The sequence below is a fragment of the Electrophorus electricus genome, chromosome 24, assembly GCF_013358815.1.
Source record: "Electrophorus electricus isolate fEleEle1 chromosome 24, fEleEle1.pri, whole genome shotgun sequence".
Lineage (NCBI taxonomy): Eukaryota > Metazoa > Chordata > Actinopteri > Gymnotiformes > Gymnotidae > Electrophorus > Electrophorus electricus.
Genome location: NC_049558.1, coordinates 3,493,379 through 3,510,000, shown reverse-complemented (window position 1 = coordinate 3,510,000; position 16,622 = coordinate 3,493,379). Strand labels below are relative to the sequence as shown.

At 45.5% G+C, this 16,622-nt stretch overlaps 2 protein-coding genes across 2 annotated transcripts in view; one reads left to right on the top strand and one right to left on the bottom strand.

The window, feature by feature from the left end:
- ptpn11b (protein tyrosine phosphatase non-receptor type 11b) overlaps positions 1 to 9,983 on the top strand; it is a 21,483-nt gene extending 11,500 nt beyond the window's left edge. The window contains exons 3-16 of the mRNA XM_027014539.2: positions 1,526 to 1,720; positions 2,454 to 2,646; positions 2,764 to 2,880; positions 3,052 to 3,165; positions 3,555 to 3,651; positions 3,823 to 3,902; positions 4,068 to 4,223; positions 4,608 to 4,739; positions 4,910 to 5,064; positions 5,350 to 5,417; positions 5,600 to 5,751; positions 6,048 to 6,148; positions 6,589 to 6,678; positions 7,267 to 9,983. Of these exons, the coding sequence (XP_026870340.2) occupies positions 1,526 to 1,720; positions 2,454 to 2,646; positions 2,764 to 2,880; positions 3,052 to 3,165; positions 3,555 to 3,651; positions 3,823 to 3,902; positions 4,068 to 4,223; positions 4,608 to 4,739; positions 4,910 to 5,064; positions 5,350 to 5,417; positions 5,600 to 5,751; positions 6,048 to 6,148; positions 6,589 to 6,673 (1,645 nt within the window). The 3' untranslated portion in view covers positions 6,674 to 6,678; positions 7,267 to 9,983. The remainder of the gene's footprint in view (positions 1 to 1,525; positions 1,721 to 2,453; positions 2,647 to 2,763; positions 2,881 to 3,051; positions 3,166 to 3,554; positions 3,652 to 3,822; positions 3,903 to 4,067; positions 4,224 to 4,607; positions 4,740 to 4,909; positions 5,065 to 5,349; positions 5,418 to 5,599; positions 5,752 to 6,047; positions 6,149 to 6,588; positions 6,679 to 7,266) is intronic.
- A 613-nt stretch (positions 9,984 to 10,596) lies between these two features.
- On the bottom strand, positions 10,597 to 14,318 carry LOC113580164 (RING finger protein 223). The gene is made up of 2 exons (XM_027014540.2): positions 14,013 to 14,318; positions 10,597 to 12,103 (listed from the first exon to the last, which is right to left on the bottom strand). The coding sequence occupies exon 2, from the start codon at positions 12,055 to 12,057 to the stop codon at positions 11,419 to 11,421; it is 639 nt and encodes a 212-aa protein (XP_026870341.2). The 5' UTR covers positions 12,058 to 12,103; positions 14,013 to 14,318; the 3' UTR covers positions 10,597 to 11,418.
- Between the last annotated feature and the right edge of the window lie 2,304 nt (positions 14,319 to 16,622).

The window sequence follows — 16,622 nt, the reverse complement described above, 5'->3', positions numbered from 1 at the left end:
AGACAGGTCTGCAAAACGGTTGTCTGTGTGATGAGTTTCATGTGGAACTTTTTTTATGTACTGAGGAAGGAAATGGTTAAAGAGGGACGTGTGGAGTGACTCAAAGGCGTCGCTGTGTCCCTCACTTCTGCCGAGCCTGGCCCTGGCAGTAAAATCAATGATGAACTCATGTTGCTCTAAAGATAACATTAGGGACAGGCGTCCTTGACTCCGAGGCTGGAGCTGAGCTAGTTCGGCTGTGCTGCTCGTCACCCCTCCAGCCTGAAGACAGGCCACCTGAAAGCAAAGAAAAGCAAAGAAAATTGCAACATTTAACACCAATCGCCAATAAAAAAATAAAAAAAAAGTCGATTTTTCTATTTTCTTCTTTTTGTTTAAGGAGAACGACTAAGCTCGTTGGCCGCGCTGCGCTTCGCATACGTTCCGTATTTCTCCTTGTGAACGGGAGCCCGGGCGTTTTTCAGCACGTCTGGCCCTGTGCCACGCAATTGCATTAGAGCAGGCAGGAAGAGGCCTGGCACGGGCCGCTTCTCGAGCGTGCCGTCCCCTGGCCATTGCGCCCTGGCGTGGAGAGTCTGCGTCGGCCTGCCTCCAGCGGCCCCGCCATAATGCAATTACACCCAAGAGAGCGGCGGGTTACGAGCCAGGCCCATACGGAGATGGATGGCAAGAAGGACACAGATTGGATTTATACCACTTTCAAGCTGCTCTCCCCTCCTAAGCAGTTTTCAGTATGGGCTCACCGCGCCCGAACGAGAGGTCACATACTTGCTGAAGTGATGTTTCTTCATGCTAGATATGATCTGTGCTCAGCGGGACCATGTGGCTTGGTGCCTGAGCCCATCTGATGCTATCTGCACAGGTGTTGCTTTCATTTTTTTCCATTTGAAGATGAAGCACGTAGCTTAGCACACTGACACTTGTAGTGAAAAGCAGAATGGAAAGTAAAGACAGTTGCACGCATGTTGCACCTTCCAGTACAGTTGCATCTGAATGCCAGCCATCGTCACGTGCAAGCATGGCACTGGCTATGGCCCTTGCGTGGAGAAGTGCTCTTATCAGCTGTTCGGTGTTCTAAAATGTATGTTCTGTTTTTAAAATGCCATTCTTTTGGTTCTGTATTCTTCCTTAAAAGTACTGTTCCATAAATTCGTATAAAAACTTATGCAAGCCCAAGAAAGAAACAGCAGGGTAACTAGGCAATATGTCAAACTGCTGCTAACTATGAAAAATGAGATGTAATTTTAAATGAATGAATCATGCATAAAAATTTGCTTAAAAATACCGCGTGTAATCTGAAAGAGGTTATTTTTGGAGTTAGTGTGACGGATGAAGAACTGCTATTAATCTGTGCAGCCGAATGGCCATATAACGTTCACTGATTTACGGCCTTTCATTTCAGTCTTGGTGCTGTAAATGCTCTGCAACTCTACTGTGGATTCTGTTTCCTCTGCGATTAACTGGGACATATCCATCGTCTCTATCACCTCCTTCCCCTTTTCCCATATCACCTCTGCTCGACTAGGAGGAACGATGAGGTCACCCACATTAAGATCCAGAATTCTGGGGACTACTACGACCTGTACGGGGGGGAGAAGTTTGCCACCCTGGCCGAGCTGGTGCAATACTACACGGAGCAGCACGACCTCCTCCGGGAGAGGAACGGCGAAGTCATCGAGCTCAGATACCCTCTCAACTGCAAGGACCCCACTTCTGAGAGGTAGGACAGCGGCAAGAGCCGTCAGGGATGAGGGAAAGCCTGCCCCCTAGTGCACGAGCAAAGCAGAGGGCTGCAGAGAACACTCAAGCGTGGCGAGAAGCACCGCATTTGTCCGGCTGACCTTTTTGCTGCAACACCATCCTAGATTCGAATTTGTTTCATCTGTCGTGTGGATTAAACAGCAGCCAGCCCCAGGAGCAGGTACTTTTTAGTGGTTTGTTTATAAGTAGGGCTTAAGTGTGGGCCGGCTGTTTGGACTTCTGTGATCGCTACTCTAGTAGGCTTTCACAAGCATGCTAAAATATTTAGGTTTCCTTCCAAGACCCTGAGGTGCTACAGTTGTTGCTTTTTGGTTTAAAAGATCACAATTTATAATAGCTTGGTTTTTGTGGTTTTTCCATTTCATGAACCCAGCCAGGCCTCCTCCCACACTTGCATTCACTTTTCCACATCAGCAACTATACCACAAAATGTAGGCGAGCTGCCTACAAGATAATGTTCCAACCGCAAACATATAGCTTTTATTTGCTTCATTTACACCTAAAATGTGTGTCGCATGGTGAAGCGTGTTAGCTCTTGTTAAGAAAAGCAGAAAATAAACTTTTTTAGTTTTAGTTTCGAAAATGTGTTTCATTTTCATGTTCATTTTTGAACAACTTTAAAAAAAAAAAGAGTGCTTAGCAAGGCCTACACAATGAAAGCTTCTCTGACCTCTGGCTGTGTTTGCCTTCAGGTGGTTTCACGGTCATCTCTCGGGGAGAGATGCAGAGAAGCTCTTGACAGAGAAGGGAAAGCCCGGCAGCTTTCTGGTGAGAGAGAGTCAGAGCAAACCCGGAGACTTTGTGCTCTCTGTTCTCACCAACGAGGAGAAGCACGAAAACGTGGACCGCAAAACCAAAGTTACCCACGTCATGATACGATGTCAGGTGAGAGGGACAGGAAGGAGAAGAGGGTTTTGGAAGGTGGAGCGACCGAGTGGTGCGTTTTTAAAAAGTCTTATGAAGTCTTTTGTTGTGAGTCTGCGTGTCTTGTGTCGTCTTCAGGATGGCAGGTATGACGTGGGTGGAGGGGAGAGGTTTGACACACTGACAGATTTGGTGGAGCACTATAAAAAGAACCCAATGGTGGAGAAAAGTGGGATTGTAGTTCATCTAAAGCAGGTTGGTGTTGGTTAGCACGACCAAGGTCAAGGTCACACTGCGAGCACATTTTCTCTTTCAATTTTTTTCTAGGTTATTGAGTATTTTACTTGATTGATTTTTCAAAATATTTTTTTTTACTGAAATGTATTACACTCTGATTGGTGCGTTTTCTCTCTTTACAAATGGAAGCCATTTAATGCCACCCGGATAAATGCAGCCAACATTGAAAACCGGGTGCGAGAATTAAACAAAGTGGCGGACAACTCTGAGAAGCCCAAGCAAGGTTTCTGGGAGGAATTTGAGGTAGATCAGTAGACTTCTGTTACTCTGATGTTTTCTTTTTGCATGGTTGAGTTTATATTTGCTTCTGTACTTTATATTTGAATGCTGATAAAAGACAGATCATTGAAATCTATCTAAACCAAAAGCCTCCGGTCAAAGGCTCCTGCGTGACAGTGCCTCACCTACAGGGGTCGCTGGCTGGACACAAAGTTTTGTGTCATGCCGCAACCTTATAATAAATGCTCTCCAGTACAAGTCTTTTCCTGTTGCTCAAAGCCTCTTTCAGTCCTTTTGTATTGAGGCTGGTTGACCGCGTTGTTTCCAGGTTTCCTTATATAACAGGGATCCAGTAAAGCCCCACAATTCCAGCTGTCCTTTCACAGTTTCCCCTCTCTCATGTGTTTCCCTAGGTACTGCAGCAACAGGAATGTAAACTCCTTTACCCCAGGAAAGAGGGTCAGAGACCAGAGAATAAGAGCAAAAATAGATATAAGAACATTCTACCATGTAAGCAGACTCGACACGCGTGCAAACCTCATTTTGGCGTTTTTGTGTCTAAGCCTTATTTAGTGCTGAATTGCAAGTTCTGATAAGGACAAGCAGTAACATTACTACAAGATCTGAAACATGTCGTGTGAGGGCTAACCTCAGTCGCCCTCCTTTTTCTGTGTGCTGCAGTCGACACGACCCGCGTAGAAATCAGGGAAGCAGAGCCCGATGTGCCTGGCTCTGACTACATCAATGCCAACTACATCAGAGTGAGTTCAGCTCCGTTAAACAGATACTGAGGGTGGCAGGCATACACCTAGAAGAGCTGTGTTAACACAGCAGTGTCAGAAACCCATTACATGTACGGGTGCAATGAATCTAATTGCTGCCTAGTGTTTTGCGTCTTGGGTTTTGGACATTTTGCTCTTCCTCAGAGTACGCACGAAGGAGGTCGCCACGGCGATGAAGGGAAAGTGTTCATCGCCACCCAGGGATGCCTACAGAACACGGTGAACGACTTCTGGAAAATGGTCTACCAGGAAAACACTCATGTTATCGTCATGACGACCAAGGAGATGGAGCGTGGCAGGGTGAGGTGTTAGGTGTGGCTTCGCGGGCCTTGTTTTCAGCTGCTGTAAGCCTCATGCTTTATTGTGCCCACGGGAGCAATATATATATTCCACATTAAACTGCTGCCCTTGGCTCCCATGCCTAGAGAGGTTTTTGCCTAGACTGTTCCAGTGGATAAACAGCACACACATAGCGATCTGGATGAGCGTATTTGAACAGAGAAAGCATGAACCTCTGCTGTGTTTATCCCCTTCTGAAGCAGTACACTGGGTTATACAGTGGCATTCGTGCGTCTGCACTGATGCAGTAGTTGTTAGACCTGTAGCAGTTGGCTGAAGTGCAATTCAATTAAGTGCCCAGTTCATTCCTGCTGATCCCGGAGCTGAATTTATTCCTGCCCACAGAACAAGTGTGTGCGATACTGGCCAGACATAGGCACAGCAAAGGAGTTTGGGAAAGTGAGTGTGAGGAACACGGAGGAGCACACTGCTCAGGACTACATCCTCCGAGAGCTGGAGGTCACATGGACAGACCGGGTAAGACCATCCTCCTCATGTGCAGAATCACAAGCCATTCTGTCCTATAATCCTTCTAACTCAACCTCACTACACTAATCAGCTTTCCTACCCAGGTTTGGTCCCCGTCCAGTTTCAAAACCACCACTCCAATACCATGTTGTGAAATTCTGCCTGTCTGGCTGTTGCAGAAAGAGCCCCCCAGGTACATATGGCACTACCAGTACTTGAGCTGGCCTGACCACGGTGTGCCCAATGAACCAGGAGGAGTGCTGAACTTTCTGGAGCAGGTCAACAGAACCCAGAATGCTATTCCAGATACCGGGCCTGTTGTAGTCCACTGCAGGTACTGCACAGTACAAATCACTTGCCTCCATAATATGGCATATTGTTATATTATATTATACAATAATACGTTATATTACTATTATACAGTTATTATAATATTGTATCTGTATATCGAGGTGTTTATTTTGCATTCTTCATGCGCTTTAGAAATCAGCACCTGATGATGTCATTATGTGTAGAATCATTTTGAAACAGACACCATTTGTTTTCTGGTATAAACACATGCTAGTGTTCACCATTGTAGTGATCATGATCTTTGTTTTGGCTCGTTGCTTCATTGCAGTGCAGGGATAGGAAGAACAGGCACAATCATTGTGATTGACATCCTTATTGACATCATAAACAGACAAGGTATGCTCCACATCGCTTTGTTCATGCTTAGTCTTTAACCTTTCTTCATCTAGCCAATGACTCCTGTTATGGTGGTTTTATGAATGAAACGTGTGGCTTATTATAAACAACAGTGTCTGGTTAAGTCTGGTGAAATCTGTTCGTCCGTGTCTCATCTGTGTCTCGTTCGTGTCTCCCATTAGGGCTGGACTGTGACATCGACATCCCGAAGACCATCCAGAGAGTGCGGCAGCAGCGCTCGGGCATGGTGCAGACCGAGGCTCAGTACAAGTTCATCTACATGGCCGTCCAGCAGTATATCGACACCGCGCAGAAGAGGTTGGAGGAAGAGCAGGTGCACCCCCTCACACAGAATTTCTCTCACCCTCACGTTCCTGTGCGAGGGCTGCGTAGGGTTTCACACCTATTAGTAAAACTGCCCTGATGAGGCCGTATCGCGTTTCGAGGGATCGCCCCTTTTACATGCCTGCCGCGCTCCTAGAGTAACGCTATCCCGTGCACGGCGCCATTCAGCGCAGCCTGTTGCTCTGAGCTTAAAACCGTAGAAGGAGAGGCTCTTTTGTGCTCTCTCTTGGAGCAGACGTCCTTGTGCTAATGGCGGTTTGTCGTGCTTGTCCCGACCATTTGCAGAAGAATAAAACAAAGGAACGGGAGTACTCCAACATCAGGTACCCGCAGGCGACCAACCCCAGAGGCAAGGCCAGCTCGGGCTCTCCCCGCTCGGCATGCGTGTGAGTGCCACCCCGCTCGCCCCACGCCCCCACACTCGCACAGCAGGAGCCCACGCCACAGCGGCGCATCATTGCTTGATTTATCCACATGCTTTATGGGAACTAATTGCCTCGGCACATTTGAGTCACTGCGATGAGTTTATTTCCTTAAGTAGTCCTGATGAATAAGAAACAGGGAAATTATTTTGAGCGCATCAGACAAGCAACGGTGCTCATTTTCCATAAAACGCAGAGGAAACAGAACAGATTAGAATCTTTTATTGTTTGTAAACTGTTCCATAGTTACCTGCTGAAGTGTGACATGAAGTGATATCATAGGTTTTAGTTACTCAGTAACTTACTGTAAACCAGCTTCTTCTCCCCTAGTTTAATAATGAGGTGTGTTTGCACTCTGTGACAATCCCAGTTCACACTGGGTATAACATCCTGTTTTATTCCAGGATGAATGATGACTCATCTGGCGTGTACGAAAACCTGAACATCAAAAACCCAAAGAACTCCGCCTGCACTAACACCAGAAGATAGGCCACGTGGGTTCCTGCCTCACACACACACTTATTCTCTCACACGCTCTCTCTCACTCTCTCTCTCGTTCTGTATGAGAGCTCTTTTCCGGTTACACTCACTTCTCGTTAGCAGCGTACACACATACCACAGATGCTTGCACAGGTGGTGTCAAGGGAGAATAAGTTGGAAAGTTGAAAAAGAAAGTAAAGAGATTGCGAGTGAGAGGATGTGCAAGAGTAAGCCTTTGTGCCAGTTTCAGAGCCTTTGTGCGATACAAAAACGTTAGTATCAACTTACTAAAAGAATCTCTCCGTTGGCCAGATGGCCCTGAGAAGCTGTAGGCTTCGGAGAAGATACAGAATTGATCATGTTTGAAGGGACTGCTTGTCTGTAACTGTGCTCTGAATGCTCAGACTGAACCGAGCCCTTGAGTTTATACTGTTCCTTCAGACCTGTGTACACTTTTGTTTTGAAACAATAGGTCTGCTCCAAAAGACACATTACAATCATGCATCATGGCCATACTGATTTTTCCTTTAATTGTCATCTTAAATAGTGTCTTTGTGTCTGTGTGTGTGTCTGTGTGTGTGTTCTGTTGTTCATTGGAGCAGAGCTGTTGGGTGGAAGCGCTCTGCCGTGGGCTGCCTCTGGTACATGGTGCTCAAGCAGGTGTCCATGTGGTTGGCGGCACCCACGCTGATCCCCAGCGCTCAGAGCTCCATGTCCACCACCCTGCTTCTTCACTGCTGAACCTACCGACCAACCAGCTGTCCGACTCTTCCCACGTGTGCCCCGCTCGTGGCCCAAGTGCCTGATCCACAGCAAGCAGCCAGAAGGCACCCACGGCTCGCGTCGCCCCGCGGCCTGCCAGGCTGCCGCAGCCCGTCCACCACCCGGCTACCCGTTCACCTCGACTCACACCTCTTCCGGCGAAGGGGCATTGCGGGCTGCTCCGTCAGGTTGTTTCCTGTAGACTGAAGTTTCCTTCTTCACACTCTCTCCGCCTGCTGCCAGTCCTCGTACTGTCCACCGGCTGTGACCTACCGTAACCAAAGACCTTTGAAATACCCCACTGGTTCTCGCTAGCAGCCATCATTAGCGCTTCGCTGAGTGGCAGATATGGCACGGTGAAATTCTGCAGCTCGGCAGCTGACAAAGGTGCGCGCGACCGAGCCCTCGTAGGACTACAACACCTGCGCCAGTCCCCAGGAGTGACTCCCTTTTGTTGGAAGCATACATTAATGCCAGTAACATTGCTGTTACGCAACTTACTGTTAGCTGACAGGGAACATGGGTAGTTCTGAATGGGGATATATTGCGCGCAGTGGGTACAGTGTGTATTAGAGTTGAAATTCACCTGCCAATAAGCAGCCTGTGTTCGGTGCTTTTGCGGAAACATCTGCTGTGTTGCTGATTCACCCTTTACAGAGCTCACAGACTGCTAAGATATATAGGGCTGCATGTTATAACTAATGTGCTGATCAACCAATCAGCCTACCTGTGCACTGGGCTCCTCCCACTAGACCTTGGTCTGTTTCTTCTTCCTAAACAGCAAGCACACCTTCAACGCCAGAGGTGTTTTTATTGGATGATTTTAATTTTTTTTTTTATGGTATAACTATGATTCCTTCAGACATTTATTTCACTTTTGTGATCTTTGTGAATGTGCTTTTACGATATGCAGCACATGTGTAGGCTTGTGTTGACTGCCTTTGGAAAGCTGATGTTGGAATTGTTAACCAGGGTTGCTAAGATTTTTTGGTTTTGTTTTTCTACTGATGTTCAGGGTCTTTTTTTTGTGTGTGTGTGTGTGTGTGTGTGTGTGTGTGTTCTGGGATTTTGGCTCCATTCAGGTATAAGCTCTACATGGCATCATCTGACGTGGAGTGGTGTGTGAATTATAGCTGGTTGATGAAAGTTAGTTAGAGGCAGAAAGGGCAAGGCCACATGTTAACCAGGTCATCAACAAGAACAGCCTTCAGTGTAGACCCAGACCGAGGAGACAGATGGCCTGAGCAGATATTAGGAGGGGAGGGGAGGGGTGCGTTTGAAAGATGTCACGTTCACTGGTGATGTCCTAACAAGGCCAACGACGTTGAAGCTGTTTCAGCCAGGCTGAAAATGAGGATGACCGGACATGCGCGCAAGGTTCTGTAGACTTAACACAGGTGATGACGGAGTCTGATTAATCATTTTCTATGACTGGTGATTTAAAGGAGGGCTCCTATGAAGAGCTCAGAGGTGTCGTAATGACTGCTGTGTGTGTGTGTGCGTGCGTGTGTGCGTGCGCGTGTGTGCGTGCGTGTGTGCGTGCGTGTGTGCGTGCGTGTGTGCATGCTTTACTTGGGTGCAGTTTGACTGTGGTTTGAACGACTTTAAATATTTCATGCTGAAGTTTCCCCCTTGATGTTTGGCCTTGATGTTTCTTATTTGCAACACTGGTCTCTCCTTACGGCATCAGTGATGCAACAGGCCAGAAATGTTTGAGTTTCCATTCTGTCTCATTACCACAATCATTGCTGTTGATATATGCTTTGAATGACCCTTTGAAGCCAAGAAGTACGCAAGTTAATAAGTTTTAGCCGGTAAGTGGGGATTAATGTCTTGTTCTACTAATAACCAAGCACTGTAGTTAATGCAAGAAATTGTCACAAAGGTCAAACTTCTTTCTTTGTCATATACCACTGAATGAACAGTTTTATTTATTATATCTTAATTCTGTTGCGATGGAAGGATGTTTATCTTTTCTTCATGTTTTTCATTTTACCATTGTGAAAATCGGTAAGGGGTGTCAATCTGGCAGTTTGTGGAGATGCTAAGACTTTAATACTTGAAATTCTGTGTGAACTGCTGAGACCTAGCTGCAGGCAAATGTCAGAATGCCCTTTGGTTGCTAAAGAGTATGTGACTTAGGTTTTGTCTTTTTAGGTGGTGAATTTTACAATTTAGGAACCGTTTCTCAGTTTTAATTTTGAATTGTACATTTCAACTATATGATTAAACCCTGAAATGTTTACTGATGGCTTTTGTATTTTTGATGATGATAATGATGACGATTACTATAATTAATAGTATTGCACTGTTGATTATTCTAAAGTTTATCATAAATTCTTTTTTAATTTACTTGAATATGTATTTTGATGTTTGTTTTTGTTTTTTTTATACATTTATGTTTGCACTGTGGCTGAATTGAGTAGCGGTGTGCTGTCCGTCCTCGTGTTAAGACTGTATTCCCTCATGCTCCAGCAAGACCTGCTATCCTGTATACTGCAGCCGATGTGGCAAATGTCACGACTGATGAATAAATAGACACGTAATCTGAAAACATCATGCTGACATCTGTGGGCCATTTTGACACCATCCTCCCAGGTTTCACATAAGCCTGAACGTTGTATTAGCAGCTAGACATGGTGCTGAAATAATCTGATCCCTTCAACAGCGTTATCACGTCATCTCTGTAATACGAGTGGGTAATATTACCGTTGCTGTGTTGTACGCTCCCTCACAGACATGGCTGTGTTTGACAGTCAGTGATGGTGCAGTCCTCGAACGCTTCAGTTCTGCGCTGTCATTCAGGCAAGGTGGATTGGTTTACATGGATGTGTGCTCGTCCAGCTGGCTGATTGCCAGTGATGGGTTGGGTTTCCCACTAGAACGCTCACACTGCACCTGCTCCAGTAACTGCCTCAGAGCAGTAATTCACCAACAAAAAGGCCCTGATGAGTCTGTTAGTTCAACTCCCCCACACCCTAGGGAGAAGCTTCAGCGATGTTGGATTCGCTCAATATTCAGCCTCCTGAATGAAGAGAGAATCCTGTGGTGAAAAACATCATAGCAACATGAACACTTTCTTCAGGAATTAATGTTCACTCAACATTTATTCTTTTATAAACAAAAATATAACATTCCATGATACTGTTTGAATCAAATACACTATAAACAACATATAGAACCCAATGTGTTAATCAAACTTTAGAAAACTTTGCTAAAGCTTTATCAAAAAACTGCATGGAAAGCCATTGAGAGTGCAGTTATTAAAATGTTTATATAAATGTCGAATAAATGTTGGCATAAGGAGTCTCGTTTCCACTGCAGCCACATGTCAAATACTGTAGCAACATTTTGAAACAGTGATTTGATTTCAGTTTTCTAAAACAATCACTCAGCTCTCAACAAACCCTGACAAACATACTTGTCAGACAACCTCACAATTAACAAATATATACACCTCTGAAATCAAACATGATTTTCTCATGAATTGATGCCAATACTTATGGAAAGTGCAAGTTTGTTGTGGTTGTGCAGTTATTAGATTGTCATGATCCTTAGATGTTGGATGGTTGGATGCTGCAGGAATAAAGACAAACCACAGGTGTCTGGTATTCATCTCGTGTCATTGAGCCGTATTTTCACGCCACTGTTCCGCTGCTTATTTCCAGTCCATTGGTTCTTTTGGCTTTCAGAACATGAACATGGGGCTCAGTTTAGCAAAGAGATCCACTGATGGGCATCTTGACATGTTAAAGATGTCTGTTTTCTTGATCTGTTGTTATAGCAGCCAGCACTAAACAAGAGGCATTCGATAAAATGTTTTTTTTTTAAAGCCTTTTCAAGTATGAGAGAGACTTCTTTCCCAAGTAATGCCTAATTGCCTCATCGCAACGGAGTTTATTCGGGCTTCGAATTGACACATATCGCAGCATTCACCCATAGCTCCTACTTTATCCGTGATGGGTGCAGGTGAGTGTGTGTGTGTTGGTCCTTCACGGCCGTGTCATTGCGAGCGTAGCCGGCGTGCTGGCAGTAGGCCTGGGCCGGGGCAAACAGCGCATGGAGCCCGTGGTCACAATACACTGTAGCGGCCACAACACGATCACCACCAGCATCACCATGACGACGATAAAGAGCAGCAGCTTCTTCCAGTCAGTGAAGCGATCCAGCAGGCCCGGCCGGGTCCGCGTCTGGCCGGGGGCGCTCGCCCCCTGCCCGCTGGCCCCGATGTCCACGCAGATGCAGAAGGCCGGCACGCCGGTCTCCAACGGGCACTTGTAGCATAGCTTCTCCCCCTCCAGCCAGACGGCCTCCTCCCGCTGCAGGTGGCTGGGGAGGCGGCCCAGCACCTCCTGGCTGGTGGTGAGCGCAGGCGGGCCGTTTTTGGGCACGGGCGTCAGCTGGCGGCAGAACGGGCAGGAGATCTTGGTCTCCTGAGGCTCCATGGAGATGGCCATGAGGCGCGCCAGGCACTCCAGGCAGAACGTGTGCGTGCAGTCCAGCTGCTTGGGCGTTTTGAAGATGTTGTCGTAGGTGGTGAAGCAGATGGAACACTGCAGCTCAGGGCTCCTCTCCAGGTCCATCTCTAAAGGAGCCACCTGCGTGTGCCACATCGTCAGCGCCGGATCCATCTCAGGGGTACCTCCTCTGTTTTACACCTCGCTTAGCTCTGATTGGCTAAAAACAGGAAAATAATGGATTACGACAAGACGAGTCTTCTAAAGTCAGTTTTCTTCTTTTCTGATAAATTCTCAGTAATAATCAGTATTACATAATAATAACTAACAACTGTGTGAGTACAAGTATTTTATAAATACAAACATGTTTTGTAGCTGCCAAAAGTGACATTGTTTTAAATCGGCATGTGTGACGTTAATGGTTCTACATGCTGGATTTATGGTCCTATGTACGTGCACTGCTCTGGGAAAAAACATCGGTGTGGACCTGACTAGCCGAGCAACCATAGCAACGGTACACAGAACACGTCTGTGCGAAAGGTTAAGGGTTATTACAGAGACCACTTGTCACTAGTTTTTCTTTCATTGCACAAAATATAGTACCCACACAAAGCATTCTGGTATAGATAGTATCCACCTCTCTGTGGGTTATTCCTTTCACTTGACAACTGATAATGTTTCCAAAAAGGTTTCAAAACTACTGGTAAGTTTTCTGTGTTCTCTCGTGTCATCCGTATCACATTACACCAGATTATGCCGACTCACTCTGCCACCTTGGTCATTGTGCTGTGGCTGTTCTTCCAGAAGGACAGTCATGTGGAACTACCTCATTTACAGCATGGTGCGCGCACACACACACACACACACACACACACACACATGGTGCCCTGCTATCCCTGTTTTTGCAATACGGTCAGTGGGAGTGCCCTTCAGAAGTCTTTTCCCCACACAAACGCTCCTCAAGTATCACCGCTTCACTGAACCTCACACACAGATATTCTGTTATGATGAACTTTAACGGGAGGAACCATAAAAGTAACAATGCGTGTTGTCGAAAACAGCTCAAGGCTCCAATGTAATACATATATCACTGTGACACTGGCATGTAAATACAATGTAGCACAAATATTGCTGTGAAATAGTGGAGAGATTAGAAATTTAAAAGCTTTGTCAAAACATTTAGTTCATCTTAATGCTATTATACTGAAACCCTGCTTCTGTCTTCCTGTCTACTGTGTATGGTTTTTCTGAGCAGTTTGTGATGATACTGGAACTTCTATTTCTATTATCCCATCTAGTATATGTGTTTTTCTTTTTCTTAACACATTCACGTTTACACTGAGCACAGTTTGAGAGCCTGCGCGTGTCTTTTGTATATGTACATTTGCAGACGAGGGATATGAGTTTGTCTTGGAGCAGATGGTCTATTCACACAGACCTGGAGTGAAGACCTGCATGTGTGTGCGTGTCTGTCTGTCTGTGTGTTCCTCTCACTCCATCTGCAGTGCACAATGGTCCTGTTTGTTCTCACTCTTATTACTCGGCCCTTGGCATTCCTGGAGAACGGGACGGTGCCCGGACAGCTGCGAGTCTCCCAGCCCAGTGACAGGCTGGGACCCACTCCGCTGAGAGCACCTGCAGTGGAAACCTCTCCCAGTCTCCCAGCACTCTCGCCCTCCACATTACTCTGCCTCTCCTTCAGGAGCGCACACACAGGTCTCCTGGGGTGTACATTAACCCAGGCATCTTGGATCTCCTCCAAGATCTGTATCATTCTTGAAGGTAAAACACTAAACTTGACCTGCTTCCTCTACATTAATCATGTGCGTGTTTATCTATCTTAGACAGTAACATAGTGATCCATTCAAATGACCAGCTAAGGTTTAACATACAACCTAATTTTGTTTGTGTTGAAGTCAAGGTGGTGCACATAATTAGACTTTACAAAAAAAGTTGCGTTCATTAGTTAATATACATTTGATCTTAACTGTGTACCCCACTAGACCTGTACTCCATTGGAAGTGGTGTGAGACTGGTCTTCCTATTCAAACAGTGGTCTGACATGTCAGACAAGTCTTACCACAGTTCAGTGGGGTTTTATTTGTTCAGGTTTTACACACTGATCTTACCTTCCTTTCCTTCCCAACCTTTCACTGTTCTGTCTCTGCTGAAGAGGCATGTAAGCACACAGAGCTTCAGAGCCACACAGGCTACTGAGGCTTCGCCCGGTTGTGCCTCCAATCCTCCACCTCCTGCTACAGCTCCTTTCAACCTCCTCTCACAGGACACGGTAGCGTTCCCCGGTCTGCAGTCGGCGGCGATCCTGATGTGCGACCACGAGGCGTCCTCTGCTGGGAAGTCCAGCTGAAGCAGCGGTGGACACCGTGGACACAGTGGATGTGTTCGCAGGCTCTCTGGGATCCTCTCCATTCACCTGCCTTACTTCCCTCACTGCCTTATCAGAGGAGGGAGGGTCGGAGGGGGGTGGGGGGGTGGGCGTGGTTGGGGTGCGGGGGGAGGGGAGGGTTGGGGGGGTGGTCTGGAGCGTGGGGGTGCTGGATGAAGCACGGGAATTTTGGAGTATAACATTTCTGCCTCTGCTTCTCTTTTCTCGACTCTGTCAGGACTATGATTAGGATTAGATGTCATTTTTCCTGTTTTAAATGTGCATAGGCATTACAGGCAATTCAGTATGCAAATTCCAAACACAGTTATAATGATCGCCCAAACAAACTGTGAGGGCCCAAATTAAGTTTGTATACTCAAAGTCCATGTAGCAACGTCCAAAATTTCCACCCTTCAAAAAAATGTAACAATGACTTTTATACAGTTTTCTGTAGCCTAGATTTCTATTATTAGATACATCTCACTAGTAGAACATAGATCTAAACCTCATTTAAATTCTCAATGCGGCTTTGAAGTCTGCCATCCCAGGCTGCGACTCCTTTACTGTAAGGAAGTCAGTAATGCACGTTCTACATTAGTTTACCCTTCATGTTTTACAACAGGTTGAGCTGGAAACATTAGGGATACCATCGGTGGCTGAGAGGAGCTGCTGCTCACGGTGTGAGTTACTCAGTAACACGAGCACAAACAGTGTCATATTAGTCATTACACTTATTGGAAAGAGACAAGGAAGAGCTAGAGTCAAGGCACACGACAGATAACTGAGGATCTCTGCATGCAGTGAACAAGTCCAGAGATCAAATAATTTTATAATGATGAAGAATAGGAAGGACGTTAAGATACCAGGCTTCAGTTAGTCAAATAAGGAAGCTAGATCTGCAAGGCAGTTGATAAGAGAAGCTATGGCAGCAACCCCCACCTCTCTAAACACCATCCCCAATCTATGTATTCATCCGTTAAAGCTGAATAAACCGGTTTGAGGTGTCAACAAAGTGAAGAGGAAACCATCACAGGCTAAACTGGTTAATCCAATATAATCCAGTGTTTTATTCCCACAAAAACACACATAGGTCCAGGTGGTTGCCATTCGTGCCCTCGATTTTCATTTTACAAGAATGTGAAGTATGCCTTGCTGATACTCTGAAATGTCATGCATGATCTCACACATGAACATGTGCATAGTTACCTGTATCTGGCGAATAAAAAAAACAAAAAAAACCAAAACTTTTTTGCGAAGAAATTTCCAAGATGAATATTAATCTCACGAATGCCTGATCCCCAAAAGACAAATTCAGAGAGCACAGAAGACTAAAAACATCTTTAGCAAATACGTTTCGTCAGAAAGCTTTGCTTGTTCCCTCTGCACAGCTAGCACAGCAGAGGACATATCCCTGTCACAACAACGATTTTACGGCTCACTTCTAATTTTGTGAGCTCTTTTAGGCGTAATAGCTACAGTGTCTCTTTTCTCCTCCATTTTCCATCACCTTTGTTAGTCGGATCCTATTAGGCTGACAGAAGAAATTCAGTGTTTGATAGTTTTCTCGATGAGCTAGCAACAGGCTCGCATTTATCTATCACGTTTAGCTAGCACGTTTAAGTAATGCAGGTTCATGAAGAGCTTAAGATGCAGTTACCGCACAGCTGCAAATGTACTGGATCTTAATAAAGGTGCCGTATAGTCTAGTGCTTTCCCTTCCGAACTTTAAGACTGGCTATTATTTTCTGAAATATTAAATGCTTTAAACATTTTTAAATAAAATATGCCTAAATAAAAGCTTGCCTTTTTTCATAAAAAGATATTAACTGAATTTATATGGTTATTAGGCTAATTATCAAAACTTATAAATTCATTATCAAAATAAAAATTACATCGTGTAGTGTTTTACTATTAAAACCATTAATTCATGCATAAACCCTCTTCAACCACTTCAGGGTCAGAGGATATACAGGGCACCTGGCGGGAACTGACCTTGAACATGCTGCCAGTCCACACCCACGCACACTGGGCCAATTTAGAGATGTCAGTTGACCTAACAAGCAAGCCTTTGGAATGTGGGAGGAAACCGGAGCACCCAGAGGAAACCTACAGAGGCACACGGAGAAACTCCACACAGGCAGTGGCCAGGCTGGGAAGTGAGCATGGGTCACCGGAGCCATGATGCAGCAGTACTGAACAATTACTTTTTGCTTACTGTTTTGGAACAGTAAGCGTTATGAGAAATTATGGTCACAGTGGCAGAATTTCTAGCCTGAATAATTAACAAAGACACCAGATAAAGTTAAAGTGAGAATAATGATTCTTGGGTAGAGTTTACCCGTGTCACTACTGA